Source organism: Triticum dicoccoides, chromosome 2A (assembly GCF_002162155.2).
Source record: "Triticum dicoccoides isolate Atlit2015 ecotype Zavitan chromosome 2A, WEW_v2.0, whole genome shotgun sequence".
NCBI classification, from domain to species: Eukaryota; Viridiplantae; Streptophyta; class Magnoliopsida; order Poales; family Poaceae; genus Triticum; species Triticum dicoccoides.
In genome coordinates this window covers 621,889,762-621,909,913 of record NC_041382.1, presented here as the reverse complement: position 1 = coordinate 621,909,913, position 20,152 = coordinate 621,889,762, and the positions used below count along the sequence as shown (strand labels likewise).

The 20,152-nt window shown below is 51.3% G+C and overlaps 1 protein-coding gene across 1 annotated transcript; it reads right to left on the bottom strand.

The window, feature by feature from the left end:
- Positions 1-6,137: 6,137 nt before the first annotated feature.
- Positions 6,138-15,911, bottom strand: LOC119355810 (UDP-glycosyltransferase 82A1-like). The gene is made up of 2 exons (XM_037622688.1): positions 15,354-15,911; positions 6,138-7,495 (listed from the first exon to the last, which is right to left on the bottom strand). The coding sequence occupies exons 1-2, from the start codon at positions 15,844-15,846 to the stop codon at positions 6,453-6,455; spliced, it is 1,536 nt and encodes a 511-aa protein (XP_037478585.1). The 5' UTR covers positions 15,847-15,911; the 3' UTR covers positions 6,138-6,452.
- Positions 15,912-20,152: the final 4,241 nt, after the last annotated feature.

The window sequence follows — 20,152 nt, the reverse complement described above, 5'->3', positions numbered from 1 at the left end:
CTTAATTTTCATAGGAATTCGGTTTAGCGGCCATCTTATTGACTAAGGTGGCTTGCATATCCGAAATTTCAGCAGTCATCTTTTCTAGACGAGCCATTTGGGATCTTATACCATTAATTTCTTTAGACATATTATCAAGCTCTTTATTCATATAACTCATAAACTTTTTTGTTCCTTAAGCTCATTTCTAAAGAAATTATTATGATCAAATTGCAAAACCATAAACTTTCTAACGTTGTTTTCGATCTCCTCTAACCTTTTAAGGTGAAAATCACCAAATCTCGGTTGAGTCATCGCGACAAACAAGAAAACTAGCACACGAGCAAATAAGAGCAAACGGGCAAAAGAGGCAAATAGAGAGGGAGGATAGGGAGAGAGAGGGCGAATAAAATGGCAAGGGTGAATTGGGGGAGAGGAAAACGAGAGGCAAATGGCAAATAATGTAATGCAAGAGATGGAGATTGTGATGGGTACTTAGTATGTTGACTTTTTGCGTAGACTCCCCGGCAACGGCGCCAGAAATCCTTCTTGCTATCTCTTGAGCTTGCGTTGTATTTCCCCGAAGAGGAAGGGATGATGCAGCAGAGTAGCATAAGTATTTTCCTCAGTTTTTGAGAACCAAGGTATCAATCCAGTAGGAGGCCACGCTCAAGTCCCTCGTACCTGCACAAAACGATAGCTACTCGCAACCAACGCGATAAGGGGTTGTCAAGCCCTTCACGGTCACTTACGAGAGTGAGATCTGATAGATAAAGTATTTTTGGTATTTTTGATATAAAGATGCAAAGTAAAAGTAAAAGGCAAAGTAAAAGCAAAGCAATATTAAAGTGATGGAGATTGATATGATGAGAATAGACCCGGGGGCCATAGGTTTCACTAGTGGCTTCTCTCAAGAGCATAAGTATTCTACGATGGGAGAATAAATTACTGTTGAGCAATTGACAGAATTGAGCATAGTTATGAGAATATCTAGGCATGATCATGTATATAGGCATCACGTCCGTGACAAGTAGACCGAAACGATTCTGCATCTACTACTATTACTCCACTCATCGACCGCTATCCAGCATGCATCTAGAGTATTAAGTTAAAAACAGAGTAACACCTTAAGCAAGATGACATGATGTATAGAGATAAATTCATGCAATATGAAATAAACCCCATCTTGTTGTCCTCGATGGCAACGATACAATACGTGCCTTGCTGCCCCTTCTGTCACTGGGAAAGGACACCGCAAGATCGAACCCAAAGCTAAGCACTTCTCCCATGGCAAGAACTACCAATCTAGTTGGCCAAACCAAACGGATAATTCGAAGAGACTTGTAAAGATAACCGATCATACATAAAAGAATTCAGAGAAGATTCAAATATTATTCATAGATAGACTTGATCATAAACCCACAATTCATCGGTCTCAACAAACACACCGCAAAAAGAAAATTACATCGAATAGATCTCCACAAGAGAGGGGAAGAACTTTGTATTGAGATCCAAAAAGAGAGAAGAAGCCATCCAACTTCTAACTATGGACCCAAAGGTCTGAGGTAAACTACTCACACTTCATCGGAGAGGCTATGATGATGTAGAAGCCCTCCGTGATGACGGTCCTCTTCCGGCGGAGCTCCGGAACAGGCCCCAAGATGGGATCTCGTGGATACAGAAAGTTGCGGCGGTGGAATTAGGTTTTTGGCTCCTGTTCTGATCGCTTGGGGGTACGTAGGTATATATAGGAGGAAGAAGTACGTCGGTGGAGCATCGAGGGGCCCATGAGGTAGGGGGGCGCGCCCCCCACCCTCATGACCGCCTCTCTGATGCCTTGACGTAGGGTCCAAGTCTCCTGGATCACGTTCGGAGAATTCACGTTCCCGAAGTTCTTATTCCGTTTGGACTCCGTTTGATATTCCGTTTCTTTGAAATATTGAAATAGGCAAAAAAAAACAGCAATTCTGGGCTGGGCCTCCGGTTAATAGGTTAGTCCCAAAAATAATATAAAAGTGAAAAATAAAGCTCAATATAGTCCAAAGCAGTAGATAATATAGCATGGAGCAATCAAAAATTATAGATACGTTGGAGACGTATCAATGAGCTGGTTTTTCCTTTTTATCAGGTACCGTCTTCTACAGCGGACTCGATGCTCCATGATGGTGTCTCGGATGCAGACCCGGTGCAGCCCCCGGCGCGGCCCCTCCTAGCCCCGGCGCGGCTCCCGCTGGCTCCTCCCAGTGCGGCCTCGGCGCGCGTCCCCACAGAGGGCCCCTCTGCTGTGGCCCCCGCCGCGGCCCCCGCTGCACGCCCCCTGGCGCGGCCCTGCATGGCCCCGGGTGGCCCTTCGGATACCACCACGCTGGGTGGCGCGGCTGGCTTTGTTTCGGCCAGTGCTATCTCCTCGGCTGGCCCCGCCGCTTCGGCTGGTTCCGGTCCCGCTGTGACGCCGGGCGCGACAGACTCTTCACCACCCCCGTCCGTTACTCTTGCCGCAGCCGACCCGCCTTCCGCCGGCATGATGACACGGTCTCGCGTCGGTATCCACCGCCCCAGCCTGCGCTACGCTGCTGATGAGTACGCGTGCACGGTGTTGACATCATACTCTCCATCGTCGCCCATTCCCTCGTCCGCACGCGCCGCTCTCCGTGATCCACATTGGGCCGCTGTGATGTGTGAGGAGTTTGATGCGTTGCAGCGCAACCGCACATGGCATCTTGTGCCGCGACCCCCTCACGACAACGTCATCAGTGGCAAATGGGTGTTTCGTCACAAGACCAACCCCGACGGTTCTCTCGAGCGCTACAAGGCTCGTTGGGTGGTGTGCGGCTTCCGCTAGCGCGCAAGCGTGGACTTCACCGACACCTTCGCCCCGGTCGTTAAACCGGGCATGATTCGTACGGTGCTTCAGCTGGCGGTCTCCCATGCCTAGCCGGTGCATCAGCTGGATGTCTCCAACGCTTTTCTGCACGGCCATCTCACGAAATGGGTCTTCTGTGAGCAGCCGACTGGCTTCGTCGACGCCGAGCATCCCGACCATGTCTGCCTGCTCTCTCGGTCCCTCTATGGACTGAAGCAGGCCCCCAGGGTGTGGTACCAGCATATGGCCGGGTTCCTATAGCAGCTTGGGTTTCACACAACCCGCTCCGACGCGTCTCTGTTTGTCTATCATCAGGGCACTGCCACTGCGTACCTGCTGCTCTATGTGGACGACATTATCCCGACGGCATCCTCGCCTGGGCTTCTTCAGCAGCTCACGACTCGTCTTCGCGATGAGTTTGCCCTCAAGGATCTTAGAGCGTTGCACTACTTCCTTGGCATAGTGGTCGTTCGTCGTGCTGACGAGTTCTTTCTGCATCAGCAGAAGTACGCCCATGAGCTTCTCGAGCGCGTGGGTATGCTTAACTGCAAAACCGCACCCACGCCTGTTGACACCAAGGTGATGGTGTCTGCTTTGGAGGGTTCCCCTGCGCCAGATGCGGCATTCTATCGCTCCATCATCGGCGCCCTGTAGTATCTCACCCTCACTCGGCCCGACTTGCAGTATGCAGTTCAGCAGGTGTGCCTCCACATGCACTCCCCGCGTGATTCTCATTGGACTCTGGTGAAGCGTATTCTTCGGTATATATGAGGCACTATGACCATGGGACTCACCCTGATGGCTTCCTCCTTCATCGACATGGTCGCCTACTCCGACGCTGATTGGGCTGGCTGCCCGGACGTGTCGCTCTACGTCAGGCTATTGTGTCTACCTCGGGCCCTCGCTGATATCGTGGTCGTCCAAGCGGCAGCCCGCGGTCTCTTGCTCGAGTGCCGAGGCGGAGTATCGGGCAGTGGCTAACGCCATTGCTGAGTGCTCTTGGCTCCGTCAGCTTCTCCAGGAGTTGCTTTGTGTGGTCCCCAAGGCCAGGATCGTCTACTGTGACAACGTCTCCGCCGTCTACCTCTCTGCCAACCCCGTCCACCATCATCGTACGAAGCATATTGAGCTCGACATTCACTTCATTCGCGAGCAGGTGGCTCTCGGGAAGGTTCGTGTTTTTCACGTTCCTACCACTCGGCAGTTTGCCGATGTAATGACTAAGGGACTACCGACCCCAGTCTTCGAGGAGTTTCGGTCCAGTCTTTATGTCTCCGGCGTCGCTTCGACTGCGGGGGGGGGGGGTGTTGAGCGTACGTTGTACACTGCATATGTATAGGACTAGGGTCTGTATTTATACTGTTGTATCTCTCTCTCTCCCCCCGTATATTTGTACATCTTGGGAGACAAGTAGAGACCGGTCCACCCTGTACCTATATATGTGCACCATGCACACGATCAATGATTATCGGTTCGTGCAATCTCATTCTTCCTAACTAACACCGCGGCCCAAAAGTCGTGATGCCTGGCCAGCCACCTCGTCGCTCTTCCGCCCCGGGAAGAGGAGGGCGAGTCCACCGCAGCCAGGGGCCACTGCCCCAACGTACCAACACCGGAGCAACGACGGGAGCCTCGACGCCACCAGCAGCCAAGGCGGCCAGATCCGGCCGAGCCAGAGCAGGCCGACCGCACAGCCCTCGTGCCAGCAGCGCACTGCCAGCCCCCACGTCGCTCCCGCACCACTCCCACTCCACCCGACCATCACCGAGCCGCCTAGCCATGGCCACCACGCCAGATCAGATCCACAGCGCCGCCATAGCCAATCCACCACTGGTCCCTGCCAGAATCGGCCGCCGTGCTGCCCCAATAGCCACAGAAGCCAGCACGCCACCCCCAGGTCCCAGGGCCGCTGCCCCGGTGTCCACCTGCCGCCGGCTGGACGCCTCGTCCAGGGCCGAGCGCCGCGCCAATGAGGTATCTCCCAGTGCAAGAGGAGAGGGCCCGCCGCCGTCGACCGCCGTGCGGGCTTTACCCGCCGACGTTGCACAACAGCAGCGAGGGGAGGGGCTGGAGTAGGGGGGAGGGGGGTGGCGGCGGCGCCGCCGCTAGGGTTCGCCCGAGCCGGCCCATGGGAGCGACGCCGGCGCGGTTCACGGTTGCGGACCGTTTAGGGCTTTTATGAAGTCATATTAAGCAGGGCTCATCTAAGCATTATGTCTAAAAGATAAGGAAAAAGTCTAAAATAAACCTTGAACTCATAGACAAAAGCTAAATGGAACCTCAAACTTTGAATCCCGAAAATCAGCACACCGAACTCTCTGATCCCGGTCTATTTTCAACCTTGAGTGAGCTCCCAAACAGGGATTGTTGACGTGGCATGTTAAATCCCGGGATTGTTAGCTCTGGACTTGACTGGGCCGGCCCATCAGGCACGCAGCAAGTTTTTTTTTCCTTTTCTTAAGGCGTGACGTAAAAAGTCTCTCTATTCCTCAAAGCGCGAAGTAACAAAAAGACTCTGGCAGAGTCAAACTAGGGACCAGGCTGAGTTGAGCTCATCCCGCTAGCCACTAGAGCAGACAACTATGAGCGATGTAGTAAAAGGCATGTTGTATTTAAGCGGCGGCCGAAGCGTTAGAACTTTTAAAACATTTTTAGGACAATATTAAAAACATAAACAAATTTGGAAATGTCCGAACATTTTATAAAGTGTGAGCACTTTTTGAAATTCTGAATAGTTTAAGAAAGAACTATTTTTTGAAAAAGCGAACACTTTCTGAAACATAAACATTTAGAAACATGAAGAAAATTTGAAAGTGCAAACACTATTTGCGAATTGTAAAACTGGGAACAAATTTTGAAACCTGAACAAATGTGCAAAGAAAATGTTTATGACATCTAAAAAATATCGCGAGTTTAGATAAATGTATGTGGCATTTCAAAAATAATTGTGCAATGTAAAATAATATTCGTGCGATTCAAAAAATGTGCTTGTGGAATTTAAAAAAGTGTACACAATGTAAAAAAGATTTTGCGTGATGTAGAAAAATGTGTCAGACCCTTAAAAGACTATATGTGACATGTGTTTGAAAGAAGTGTATACAATTTGAAAAATGTGTAACAGAGTAAAAAATGTTCATGTAGTTTATAAAATGTTTATTGTCGTTAAGAAAATGTAAAACGTGTATTTGGAAAAATATTACCGTGTATTCAAAAAAGAATTGAAAACATGTATATTAAAAAATATACGTAATGTATTTGAAAAATGTCGAAAGTGTATAAAAAATATTCCATGTCTGTGCTAAAAACATATGTTGGCTACCGAGAATAATTAGACTTGTGTAAAAAAGAAAACCAGTTACCGGTAAAGAAACAAAATAAAAGCGAAAAACTAGAGCAGCACGAGCAACTCACCTAGTGGGCCGGCCCAATTCAGCGAATCCCAGCTAAATCCTTTCAAGGTTCAAAATAGACCGGGATCCGAGAGTTTGGTGTGCTGATTTCAGGGATTTAGAGTTCAGGGTTTCATTTAGCTTTCGCCTACAAATTTAAAGCTTAATTTGGACTTTTTCCAAATGATAATGTACAAGATAGGCACAAAAGTGTTCGACCTCTACAATATGCTGTGCATCTGCATCGACAAAGGAGGATGGTCCCTCCTAATTTCGTTTACGAAGGACTTGACGTTCCGTTGCGCCAAGCTCGTCGCCTCGGCCGTCACGACTCTCTCCCTCAGCCCGTCCATCTTCTCCTGCAGACGCCTCCCTTCCTTGCCCTCCATGACCCTCTCGATGCAGTCCTTCACCTCGTCCCTGCTCATGCCGCCGCCGAGCCTGATCCCGATCCCCCACACCCGGGTGATGTAGGCGCAGTTGATGAACTGGTCGCCGGAGACGGGGCAGCACAGCAGCCGCACCCCGTGCCGTATGGCCTCGACGGTGGAGTTCCAGCCGCAGTGCGTGAGGTAGCAGCCGACGGCGCCGTGGGTGAGCACCTCCTCCTGCGGCGCCCAGCCTACCACCTTGCCGCGGCCGGCGGCGGCCACCCTGTCGGCGTAGCCGTCGGGGAGCCCCGCGCGCCACGACGGGTCCTTCCTGAGCGCCCACAGGAAGGGCCGGCCGGTGGCCTCCAGCCCCAGCGCGAGCTCGCTGACCTTCTCGGGCCCGATCGGCCCCACCCAGCTGCCGAACGAGACGTACACCACTGACGCCGCACGTTGCCTGTCCAGCCAGCCCATGCACGTCGAGTCTGCCTGCCACATGCTGCTGGGCTGCTGCTGCTTGCACGGTGCCACCGGGGGCCCGTCGCCTTTCGCTCGCTGCTCCGTGCTGGTGTCGCCCCCGCCGGCCGCCAGCAGCGGCCCCACCGGGAGGACCCGCGGGCCCTGCCGCGCCGGGTGGCCGTCGTCTGCGGCGGCGACACCGCCGGCCTCGCCGGGAAAGGAGTTGACGAGGACGGATCGGAAGCTCCGCGCGCGGTGCAGAGCCCGCAGCCAGAACGCGAACCTCGATTTCTGGGTGGCCGAGTCGCCCACGAGCCATGGCAGCTCACCGTTGTTGAGCTCTACCTCTGCCGGCAAGATGTTGAGGGCTCGAAGCATCTTGCCCTGCCTGAGCCCGTCGTCGTCGGACTGATTCGGCGATGACTGAGGGGCACCTGCACGTTGGTAAAAATCGACGGGTGAATTAGTGAGATGCAAAACTCATCGATTCTACTGCATGCAGTGCACTCGTGCCGACATATGCTGTGCGCTAGCTAGATCGAACTAACACGGACGCACGCATAGTGTAGAAACTCAGGCCGCCCACAAGTTGTGAGTTCCATCCCACGTGGGCTTTTTTTTTAGGGGAAAATCATGCCGCTTTATTTAACCGTAGCTAGGAATCTCGTCTGAAATTACATCTAAAATAAAGTCTGGTGGCGAGCCCACCCAAATCTCCGAACGGTTCTTCCCTATCCCTACTTTTGCTAGTTTATGAGCGGCTACATTCCCAGACCGACGAATCCATGTCACCTTGGACTCCTCCATAGACCGAAGCATCGCTTTAATCTCCTCCACCCATGGGCCTGCAGCAGACAAATCCTTCTGCGAGTCGTTAAGATTCTTGACCAAAGACAAGCAATCAAGCTCCACATGCACCCGTGTGAAGTTTAGATCGATTGCCATTCGAACGCCTTGTCTGCACGCTAACACCTCGACCATCTCAGGACCAACTGTATTTGGGAAGAAGTGGCACAATTCAGCGCGAAACGCCGCTTGGTGATCGCGAAGAACCGCTCCACCTCCTCCTTTCTCCCCGTGCCTGGAGACCGCGCCGTCGGAGTTGATCTTTACCCATCCAGCTTCGGGAGGTACCCATCGCTGAATAGTCTTTGGCTCCAATTGTGACGCCCTCGTCTCGTGAGATGCTCTCCATTCTGCAACATGCATCTGCACTGTAGCTGTTATTTCATGTGCTAATACAATATTCCGCCCGTCCCTTGCCTCATTCCGTGCCAGCCAGAAGCTATAGGCCGCCTGAAGCATAACCTCCTTCTCGTCGTCCTCCGCCCGGGCAAACCAGTCAAGGAGCCAGGATGCTAGAGCTCGCTGAGTCTGAATGTGTCTCGGTGGTTCTTCCAACACCAAGCCGACCTGTTCCCTTAGCAACTCCCAGAACATGACTGAATGCTGGCAGCCCCAAAATCTATGCATTATAGTTTCTTCACGGGCACACACAACACAAAAAAACACCCGGCTTGATCCGACGTCGGTGGAGTTCTGCCCCTACAGCAAGCCCGTTGCGGATCATGCGCCACATATGAATTTTGACCTTGCCCGGCGCACTTGTATCCCACAGCTCCAAATATCCTTTGTGCATAGCTACCGAACTCGAGGACTCCGGCTGTCCGGACCTCGTTCTGTTCAAGGCCATTCGTAGGTGGTATGCCGATCTAACGGTAAATACACCATTACGCGTAAAATTCCATGCAAGATAATCATCAGCCCCCGAGCCGCCAATCGCAATTTGCTTCACGTCCGTAGCATCTGCCATTGTAAACATCTGATCCACCAACTCCTCATTCCACGACACACCATCAGGGTTGATTAAGTGAGCCACCTTGGTCACACCCTGTATGTATACTTGGCCTAGGGGTTTGGTGCTCCCATTCCGAGGTATCCACGAGTCGTGGTGAATGTTAATGTTGAGCCCCGCCCCAACTCTCCATATGAGGCCCTCCCTTAGCAAATCCCGGCCGTGCAAGATACTCCTGAAAGTGAACGAGCCCGAGGCTGGGCAGGAAGCAGACAAAATTGAATTATCTTGAAAATACCTTGCTTTGAGCACTCTAGCACATAGAGAAGTTGGAACTTGAAGAATACGCCATGCTTGTTTCGCCAACAAAGCTTGGTTGAATGCCTCGGGGTCACGAAACCCCATACCCCCATCCCTCTTGCTCGCACACATCTTCTCCCAAGCGATCCAATGGACCTTTCTCTCACCATTCATTGCACCCCACCAGAATTTGGACGAGATTGAAGTCAGGTTCCGGCACATCTTCTTCGAGAGGTGAAACCAACTCATGGTATAGGTCGGTGTCGCTTGCAGGACAGATTTGACGAGAGCTTCTCTAGCTGCTTTGGACAATCCTTGCCCCTTCCAACCACACACTTTACCCTTAGCACACTCCGTAACATATTTAAAAGTGCCATCCTTGGACCTACCAACCAGTGTTGGGAGGCCCAAGTATCGTTCACTAAGAGCCTCAGATTGAATCCCCACAATCTGCTTAATCTGATCCTTCATCACATCATGGCTTCCTTTTCCAAAAAAGATGGAGGATTTCTGCAAATTTACCTTCTGTCCGGATGCTTTTTCATACTTTTCAAGGATCTGTTTTAGTGTTTCCATATTCTCCTTGGTTCCCTCAAGGAAAACTATACTATCATATGCAAACAACAAGTGAGTTATATGGGGGCCAGTGCTCCCAAACTTCACCCCGGAAAGCTGTTTGTCAGTTTGAGCCTTCTTGAGTAGCGCTGAAAAACCCTCCACACAGAAGAGGAACAAATATGGTGACAACGGATCCCCCTGTCTTAAACCCCGAGAAGGTGTAAAGCTCCTGGATAGCCCACCATTTAACTTTATAGAAAAATGCGCCGAGGTGACGCATCTCATTATCATTGCGACCAACATCGGATCAAAACCAAAACGTGTCATAACCCTCTCCAGGAATATCCACTCCACTCAGTCATACGCTTTCATTATATCCAACTTAATCGCACACAAACTCTTCTTTCTTTTCCTTTTGCGAATAGCGTGTACACACTCATATGCCACCAACACATTATCAGTGATCAGACGCCCGGGCACAAAAGCGTTTTGTTCTTCAGAGATTAAAAGTGGAAGAATACCCTTCAACCTATTCGCCAACACCTTGGTGGCAATCTTGTACAAGACGTTGCATAAACTGATGGGGCGGAACTGTGAAAGCAGCTCCGGTGAGTTAACTTCCAGAATCATGACAATGATTGTATCATTAAAATCAGCCCGGGTCAAAGCCCCACTCAAAAAACCCCGAACGGCCGTGCATACATCACTCTTCACCAACGACCAGTGTCTTTGGTAAAAGAGAGCAGGTAACCCATCTGGCCCCGGCGCTTTCGTCGGCCCCATTTGAAACAACGCAGCTTCAATTTCCACATCGGAGATAGCAAATGTTAGCTTGGCGTTCATATCGTCCGAGACCAGCTGATTAATATTTTCTAGTATCTCCTGTGCATCCACTGATCCTTCTGATGTAAACAAAGATTCATAAAAACTGGTTGCCAACTCACGCATCTCCTCGTCTACCATACATCTCGTACCATCCTCCCTGCGCAAAGCACGAATGGTGTTTTTCCTCTTGCGATGCGACGCCCGATTCTAAAAATATTTTGTGTTTTGGTCACCCGCCCGCAACCAGTCCACACGCGATCGCTGCCGGTACAACATCTTCTCCCTAGCATAGATTTCGCGCAGTTGTTTTTCAATCTCTCGGACCTCCAGTGAGGTACCAGAGATGTCAGCCCTGCTTCGTGCATCTGCGAGCTGCGTCTTCAACTTCGTTATCTGCCTCCGGATGGATCCGAACACCTCCCGTGCCCAGCGCTGCATACTCCCAGTCATCTTGCTCGGTTTTGCCCACACTCCTGCCACCGTGTTTTCATTTGTACTCGCGTCTGACCAGGCCTGGGCGATCATGGTGTCATATTGCTCGTGCCTCGTCCAAGCCTCTTCAAACTGAAACGGCCTCGACCCTCTATCTCTTGCGCGCGGAGCCGTCTCCAGCGCTCTAACCAGGATAGCTTGGTGATCTGACTCCTCTGTCACTAGGTGTTCCACATATGTTTCAGGGAATAGCTCCAAAAATGTGTTCGTGCACGTAGCTCTGTCCAGTCGTACCTTAATGTTTTCTGTCCCGTCACGTTTGTTATCCCATGTGTATGGGTAACCACAGAACCCCAGATCTGCTAGACCGCACTCCGCCAAACAATCCCTAAAGTCCTCCATCTGCGCAAAAGGTCGCCGATTACCCCCTAGCTGGTCAGTTTGGAATAGAGCTTCATTGTAGTCTCCAACACAAATCCATGGAAGATCATCTTGTGCTTTTAGGAACCTAATTGCATCCCATGATTTCTTGCGCAACTCCGTCTTGGGCTCCCCATAGAAACCAGTGAATCTATAGGTCTTCCCCTCCCATATCATTTCTGCATCTATGAAGTATTGGCACCAAGGCCTAATGTTAACCTGCACATTATCTCTCCACCAAAGAGCCAAACCCCCGCTTAAACCTTGACAATCAACTGCAACACCACTTCTAAAACCCAAACTCCATTTAAGTTTCTCCATAGCTCTCGCCTTCTTCTTCGTTTCTGAAAGAAAAACCACCGTTGGGTTGTAGGACCGTATCAGGTCTCTGAGTTCGCCAACCGTCGAGTCCAACCCCAAGCCTCGACAGTTCCAGGCTAGGAAATTCATTGCGTCCGGCGGTCCCCCTCGTCGGGGTCCGCCGATGAATCATTATTCTCCGATAGCCGGTCAAAAACAATAGATGTCTTCCTCCTCGTATCTCTGATGAACTCATCACTTGACAGTTGCTTATCCGGATCATTTTTTGCCACCCAAAACTGCCTAGGCCCTCTCTTCCTACCTTCATAATCAAAGCTTGGTTGTTGGTAGCCACGTTGAACTGGTCTGTACTCCTGCCTAGGCTTCCTGACAAAGTGACCTCTCTTCCTGCCCCCACCTTCCCCAAACCTCTCCCTATCCCTTTGTTCATCACCTCTCCGCAAATCACCCCTGTTATGATGTATGTGGCTTCCTCCCTCCTCCTCCCGCATATCCTCTCTTCTATCTCTTGAGCTGCTAGCATAGCGTTGTTGTCCTTGGAGTTTATTTCTCAAGTCCCATTCCCTCTTCTGCTCTAAATCCTGTCTGAGGTCGTGCCCCTCCCTTCTTTCATACTTATTTTTCTCCTTCAAAGGGCTAGTAACTTCTCCTCTGTCGGTTTTAGCAGCCACGCCAGTGCGTGCTCCTTCCGATCTGGTAAACTCATCCTGCAGGTTACGTTTTGTTGGAGCCTCAGTTTTGTCAGAATTGGGATGACGCCTTGGGTCGCTATCGCCCGTACGTCTATTGCCCCAGCTGTTGCTGCACCCAGCTGGCCCATGAGGTCCTCCTTTTGCTCCATTCGACCGTCCCGGGGACGCCCTTAACCAGCCACCCCATTGTTGGGACAAGTCCAAAGGGGGAACACATATGCCTTCTGCATGAACCATCCTACCACACTCAAAACAAAAGTGAGGCACCTTCTCGTAGTAGAAGTCAAACCAGGTCCCCAACTTGTCATCTTTGGACGTTTTGAGATTGAAACCTCTCACCAACGGTTCAAACACATTAATCTTTGCTCTAACCCTCAAATATTGTCCCCTTGCTATACCATCCTTATCAGTGTCCACTCGTACAATCTCCCCCAACCAATTCCCAAGAGCTCTACCAAAGGATTCAGTCCTCTTGTCCGGTGGTAAGTCGTCCACCCGAACCCACACATCAGTTCTATCGAAAATCATCTCTGACGGCCTAGTTTTGCCTTCATATTCCTTCAAGATCAACACGCTGAAATCATATTGCCATGGCCCGTTGTTCATTGCATGTTTCCAGTCTCCTTCGCTGCCAAAGTGAACCTCAAATATGTTGGAACCGAGGTCCGCAAACTTGGCCACTTTGTGCAAACCCCAGGCCCTTTGCATCGCGTGCTTGACCGCGCTCATGATCATCGGCCTCGGCGAGCATACTTTACCGACGGCTAACCATCGATTATTCCTTGCACTCACCTTCTCCGGTTCCTCAAACACGAACCCCTCTGCCTCCTTATCCATCAGTACCATGCCCCCAAGCCTCGCTGAAAGGCTCGACGTAGGATCTGGCGTCTTGCTTTCCACCGGAGATTTAGAGGAGGTCCAGCTTGATGTACCATCCATCTTGCGTTGCGGCGTCGCCATCCCCTTTTCCTCGGCCGCTGGAGTGTTCTTCCTGCCCGAGGCCAGTGCCTCTGCATCCCCCTGCCTGCCGTTCGTGTTCCTCTGGTGTGCCATCCCCGAGCCCGATGCGCAGCTAGTTCGGCGGGTAGATTTCTTCTGGTTCGCCCCGCCTATGGACACCCTGGTGTTGTTATGAATCCTCGGAGTAGTCCCAGCCGCCGCCGCCGCCGATGTCGATCCCATCTGTTCCAAAACCCTAGCCCCCTTTTCTCCAGCCTTCTCCGCCATCCGCTCCGTCAGCGACGAAGACGGAAGATCACCGGTCGGTCCTGAGTTCAGCGCTGTCGCCGTCCACGAACCACCGTATCCTCTCTTACCCCCGCAGCTCAAACCCTAACCCTAGCAGCGGTAGACGTTCGCCATGCAATCGCCTCCCATCGCCTTAGAGTTTTCCTGCGTGGTGGACCCCGGCTGTGTGCGTTCCATCCCACGTGGGCTGATTGGTGACGTTCAATCATGCACCCGAAGCTCATCCGATCCAAGGGACCGACCGAGTTGGCAACTGCCGTCACATCGCTTGATGTAGTACATGTACTGCTCGTACGTCAGTACGTGATTGCTCTTCCGGACCGATCGATGGATTGGATCGACCCGTCAGGCCAAGTCGATCGTGTTGTCGTCTTCCGCATCATCTGGTTGCTACACCACAACCGTAATCCGAAGAGAAAGACTATTCCCCGTTGCATATATGGGAAAAGGCTACACTGTACTGCACGAGCCAGCCAGCCAGAGGGCCCAGGTTGGTTCGTCCAATAGCTTGTGTCTATGTCTAAAGAAAAAAGGACGCATGCAGCTGATTTAGTTTCTCTACCACGGAAAAACCCGTGCATGGATCCCACAAATTGCTAGTACAGACGTAAAAAGAGGGGCAAAAAATCAATCGCCCAAATGATTCGACAAGATCTGTTAATCGGCCGAGGCGACTCAAGCATCAATTGTTCGTTAAATATTATCCTTTCTACATGTGCGAGCGTACTGCATGATGCATGCACATCTCGCCGTGATATTGTACCCTCCCTTGGTGAGTAAGAACCGATCATGTGTCGACTGCCGATTTGCCGAGGGGGGAGGGTCAACTTGGTGAGTTGCCATCTGGGCCAAGTATGATCAGCTACAAAAAGGCTGCCTCACAAATACTCGAATGTGTTGCTGGCCCTGGCCGGCCCCAAGACAAGATGGATCAGATCCACACAGCACTCGGCTGTAGAGGGACCAAACGAAAAGAAAGACGGGTCCCCGACTAATATTTTCACATGCCAAACCCAATCATGTTTGGCCATTCATCAACTCTCCAAGCAGCTGTAGAAAATACCCCAACGGACGAGTTGTACGTAACGGTTCCAAGATCCACCGACTGAACGCACGCCACTTATCCTCCTGGCATGTTCAGTGTGGTTGCTAACATATGCATGCGTAGATCATGAATAGTTTCTGTGATTTTCATGGTTTCCGGCCGTACATATATCATATCATCAACTTTCCTTTCCTCACAAGGTGAATACATATGTTGTGGAGCTAGCTCTTCTCATGATCTCATCTAATTAAGCTGAGATGTTTGATGAGTATGGTGTGGTGTGTGTGGAGATGGCTAGATCTCGGAGACACATATTTCTATCTGGGGGGAGCATCGTACGTAGTGCTTCGAGCCTTAGATTTAGGATCATGCCTGACGTACCGCTAACACTTTTGTTGCAACTTGCGACCGTACGTAGAAAAGCATGTGGGGGCGTGTGGCATGCATGCCGCACCAAGCACGCAAGATCAAGGATCTTAAAAAGTTCTTAACCCTATATATACTTTGTTTTAGAATTTAAATATGTTAAGCTTTAGTTTTCCCGGTCGCCAGGTCAACTCTAACCATGTTACGCGCGCGTGCGAGCTCCGGTGGTTCGCAGTGTGCCTACGTTCGGGAAGGAAGGAAGGAAGGGAACCACCCCAAGCATGGCGTACCAGATTCTGAGATGAGCCCCTCCTCCATGAGCTCCGGGATGGCGGCCACCACGCGGTAGCTCGCGAGCATCGCTGGCCAGAACCCGGCCGCCGGCACGCCGCACCGCTCGGCCACGGGGACGGCCCACGACGCCAGCACGTCCACCACGACGCAGGCCACGCGCCGGCGCGCCAGCAGGCGCTCTAGGTGCGCGGGCATGTGGTGCTCCATGGCGTGCCCGAACTCGGCGAACCCCGGCGGGTCGCCGTCGCCGACGTCCGCGACACCGCTGGGGATGGACGCCAGCGCCACGCCGCTGCCGCCATCGCGGTCGTCGTCGTTGCCGGCCGTCGTCCGAGCGATGCGGCGGTGGATGAAGTCCGGCACGGCGACGGTGGCCGCGACGCCGTGCGCGGCGAGGGCGCGCGCCAGGAGCAGCATGGGCGTGACGTGGCCCTGCGCCGGGAACGGCACGAGGAGCACGGCCGGCGGGGTGGCTGCCTCGGCGCCCATGCCGCCGTCGACGTCTCGCGGTTACGGATCTCCGTGGCCTGGGCTCAATTAGTTTGGACACACGTGGCTGTGGCCAACGGATGCGTCGTGAGTGGAATTTATAGTGGTGGTCGCGTGCTGAGCCAATTCCCTGCTGGCTCCGTTGCTGTCCGTTTCTTTAAGCTTCACGTTTTTTTCCTCACTCTCCCCTTGGCCACTTGGGGAATAGGCTAAATTTCTGGCTGCGCGTGTTAAATTTCTGGGGCTGAAATCGATTCTTTCCAAACGGAGTATCGCCGTGTAAGTCGATCGACTCGCGAATTCAACACGTGACCGATTAGGGACAGTTTGTTGTTTTATTAACGGCTCCGGACAACCAGCGCTTTTGCATGCATGCGCGCCACTGGCAGGACGCACCGCATGCCCGATCGATCAGAGTGCCTTCTCGCCAAACGAGCCTTTTGCTTTGTACTCCGTGGATAGGTGCTAAGCATGCTATATAAGATTGGTTAGACTAGCCATAATGGGTAGTAACTTAGAGTAGTAACATGTCAATGTTATTAGTCTATGTTACTACCTTTATAGTGGGGAGTAACATATATGTGGTAACATGCAACACTTCATTTATTAAGCCATGGATTCATTTTGCATTGATATGTGTGATGTTACTCATACTACTAGTAACTAGCTATGTTACCACTTTGCTCTCTTTCTTCATTTATTGATCGCCACATCATCCATTCTATCTAAATATGCGTGATGTTACTACCTATGTTACTCCCATTGTGGGTAGTCTTATAGTGGAGATAACATAAGTAGTATCATATACTTGGGATTTGCAAACATGCTTATGTGGCAGGCAATTAAAGAAGAGAAGAGATGGTTATAGTAACGTAGATAGATACCGTAACATAATAAATATGATGCTACTATGTGTCATGCATAGCAATAAATGAGACCACCAATGATACTAATTTATGATACTATGCACTATGAAGATAGTAACATATGCATGTTACTAGTCTAACTTACTCCCCACTATGACCAGCCTTAGTAAAAAAATGACATGGCACAACATTAAGAAAGAGAGAGAGCACTTTAATTACCCCAGAAAGAACCAATGCCAAGCGCGTGAACCTAGCCAAACCACTTAAATAATACAATTTGACCAATGCATGAAAGATTTTAGGTGCTAACTCATTAAATAAACTGAGCTTAGCAACAACTAGTTAAGCACATATGCATTAGGGAGTTGAGTTGCTAAGGTATTTAATGCACTTAGCACCTCATCTAAGCACCTTTGCATTGGAAGAGGCCTAAGAGCGTCTACAGTCGGGTGACCTATATCCGTCTCATACGTCTGGGTAGGCCGTCCGATTACCGATCGGTCATAAAATACCGACTCAACCAGAGCTCTCAAACAGGCCTCAAACGCCCGGGTTGACCGGCACCCCTCATATCCGTCCTGCATTTAGGGCGAATATGAGACGGCCTGAGCACACCCGGGCACGCCCGCCACATCAGCCTGGCCCACCCCCGACCCCAAAAAACCCTGCACGGTAGAAACCCTAGCTCACTCCGCTCCCCTCCCCGACGCTCCCATTTTCCCAATCTGCCAAATCTCTAGCGTCGGCGAACATGTCCAGCACCGGCAGCCACTCCGACAGCAACTCTGGAGACGAGGAGGAGTTGGCGCTCCGTATCGCGCTCGAGCTCTCGCGGGTCGATACGGGCGGCAGCTCCGGGTCCGGTGCAAAAGCCCCCCGTCGCCCGCCGCGGCAGCGTGGATGCCGGCGTCGTCCGTTCCCGCCCCGCGCGCGCATCTGCGAGGCATGCCCGATCTGCTCCTCCTGCCCGACAGCCTCCTCCACCTCCGGTTGCTGCTCCGCGCGGGCAACGATGGGTTCTAGTGCCCGCTCAGCTGATGTCGCGGATGCGTACTCTAGAGTCGGAGGCACGAGGTACCCGCCGCGAGAGGCAGAGGGCAAGGGAGATGGCAGGGCGGGTCCGACGGGCCTGCGCAGTCTGCCCGTCGGCGTCGGGTGCCCGACGAGGAGGACCACCTCTTTGAGTAGGCGTGCCGCCGATCACTGACTGAGGCGGAGACGAAGGCCTGACGGCTCCAGAGGCTCAACGCCAAGCAGCTCCGACTCGACATTGAGCAATCTGAGCGGGGGGTGGTGGATGCAGCGAGGGAGGCATCGAGGGTGGCCAAGCTCAAGCGTAAGCAAGACCGCGTCGTCTGACGCTTGCAAGGCTTCATCGTCATCTCTGATTCCACCTCCTCTGACGGGTCCGACGGCTCCGACATGGACCCACCTCCTGCCGCGGAGTCCTACAGTTGCGCCGGCGACCGGAAGGGCAAAGGGCCAGCAAGGAAGTGGTAAAAATCCGTCCTTTTTCAAGTTTTTAGTTGTAGTTTGAACTTGTCCATCGTATTATGTGTATTATGTGAACTTTGATTGTCTTTTGATGATCCGGCTGTTATCTTTTGATGAACCGATTGTGCACTTATATGTTCGCTCATGATCTACGTAGTTTCTATCAATGTTGCATGGTTTAGTATATGAATATAAGGGACGGAATATGAGATACGTGGGTGTGAAGACGTGGATATAGAGAGTGCCCGCTTAGTATCTGTGGACACATCCGGGCGCGTCCGCGTATGTTTGAGGGGCCGGATTTGCATTTTTTTTTTGATAAAGGAGGGGCCGGATTTGCTGAGTCCGACTGTAGATGATCTAAGTACGGAGGAAAACATCCATGTGTATATGCTGGCTTGGTCACACACCATTGCCTGCCCGGCCTCTCCTCTGAAGGCTGCGACTGCAACATCGCCCTACATGCATGCATGAACGGGCTCCAGGATTACATACACTGTTTACTTAACAAGACAAATAAGCATGCATTAAGAACTTCAAAGTTCACGTGTGAACAAACTAACCACCAGCGGTTGTACTGTCAACACAGACGCACTTGTAATTAGTGCGCACCATCGAGAATGGTTTAGTGTGACATCGCATAAGTTCAGAGCCCCTTGCACTACACAGTCGACAGAAAGCTGCAGCGAGCATCTTTCTCATAGGATTACGGCGCCGCCTTTTTCCCCCTTCTTTTTTTAAGACTAACGGCGCCGCTGGTCGTGCCCCCGTCACCATGGGCCCGAAAGTTGTTAACACGCGCACGTGTAATTTGGCGAGCACTCCGTTATTACCTGCAAAAATATCTGCCAATTGCCCAAACCTGAAGTTTGGTGACGGTGCTTTGTAAAGGAAAGCTGCCGAAACCAAGCCGACTTTGCAGCAGTGAACAAAACGGTCACATCAATCCTCGGCCTGTTGTCGCTACGTGCCATGCCCAGCAATGGTTTCTGTTGAAAACACAGAAGCTCATGTCGATCACTTCGTCACTTCTCGCAACTGCACGGCCGGAATTGGTTCTTCGAGACGGCGCAGACCACCCTCTCTCGCTTGGTTCTTATCGGTTCGTGAGAGTGACCGCAGGCGGCCACTGTTGATAAATTGATAGGGCAAAGACTTTAGTAGCCTCATTTTCAATTTATAAACTGTTACACAGGTGCTATCAAGTGACCAAACATCAACCTCTCACTTGGTTCTTATCCGTTCATGTTTTCAGATAAAAGGCAAAGGCTCTAGTGCAATAATACAAGTACCAGTGCTCGCAAAAAAAAGGTACGGTAACAAAAATAATACCCCCTCCGCCCCCAACTGTTTGTCGCGGAAATTGATAGAATCGGATGTATATAGAACTAAAAATACATCTAGATTCAACCATTTCAGCGACAAGTAATTCGAGATGGGTAGAGTATATTACAACTTCTCTCAAACACAAAGAGAACATAACACTGATGCAACGATCGGATACATTCTAGGCTGCCGTGCTTCTGTTGGCAGCATGTGTTAAAATTATGTTGAATATGTGTATTGGGCTACAGTCAGATTTGGCGTACACGGAGGGTTAGGTGTTTGAGATGGACATGTGTAACCTGGGATTAGTATGTAAGGTCACCGCGGGTAGTCAAAAATAGATGAGACACAACTTTGACTAAGACAGAGATCACGAGAGGAACGGTCCGGACGCCCGTGGTAGGGGTGGCCGAACCGGCCATGGTGAGGGTCGTTGGAGCGTTGTCCGGTGGCCTCGAGATCTTGTCATGGTTTTGTACCATGTGATTGGTACATTGAAAAATGTGCCCATAATCAATGCTCCGGGATACGCCGCGATGGTGAACCTCGTTGACAAACATTGTGTGTCTTGTCTATAACATGTTTTTTAATAGTGTGGACCTCTCTAATCTTGTGTTGCA

Excerpts from the sequence above, each read along its gene's own strand:
- LOC119355810 (XM_037622688.1), bottom strand. The coding sequence starts at position 15,846 with ATGGGCGCCGAGGCAGCCACCCCGCCGGCCGTGCTCCTCGTGCCGTTC. Across the intron at positions 7,496-15,353 it reads GGGGCTCATCTCAGAATCTG|GTGCCCCTCAGTCATCGCCG; the intron begins GTACGCCATGCT and ends ACCAACGTGCAG.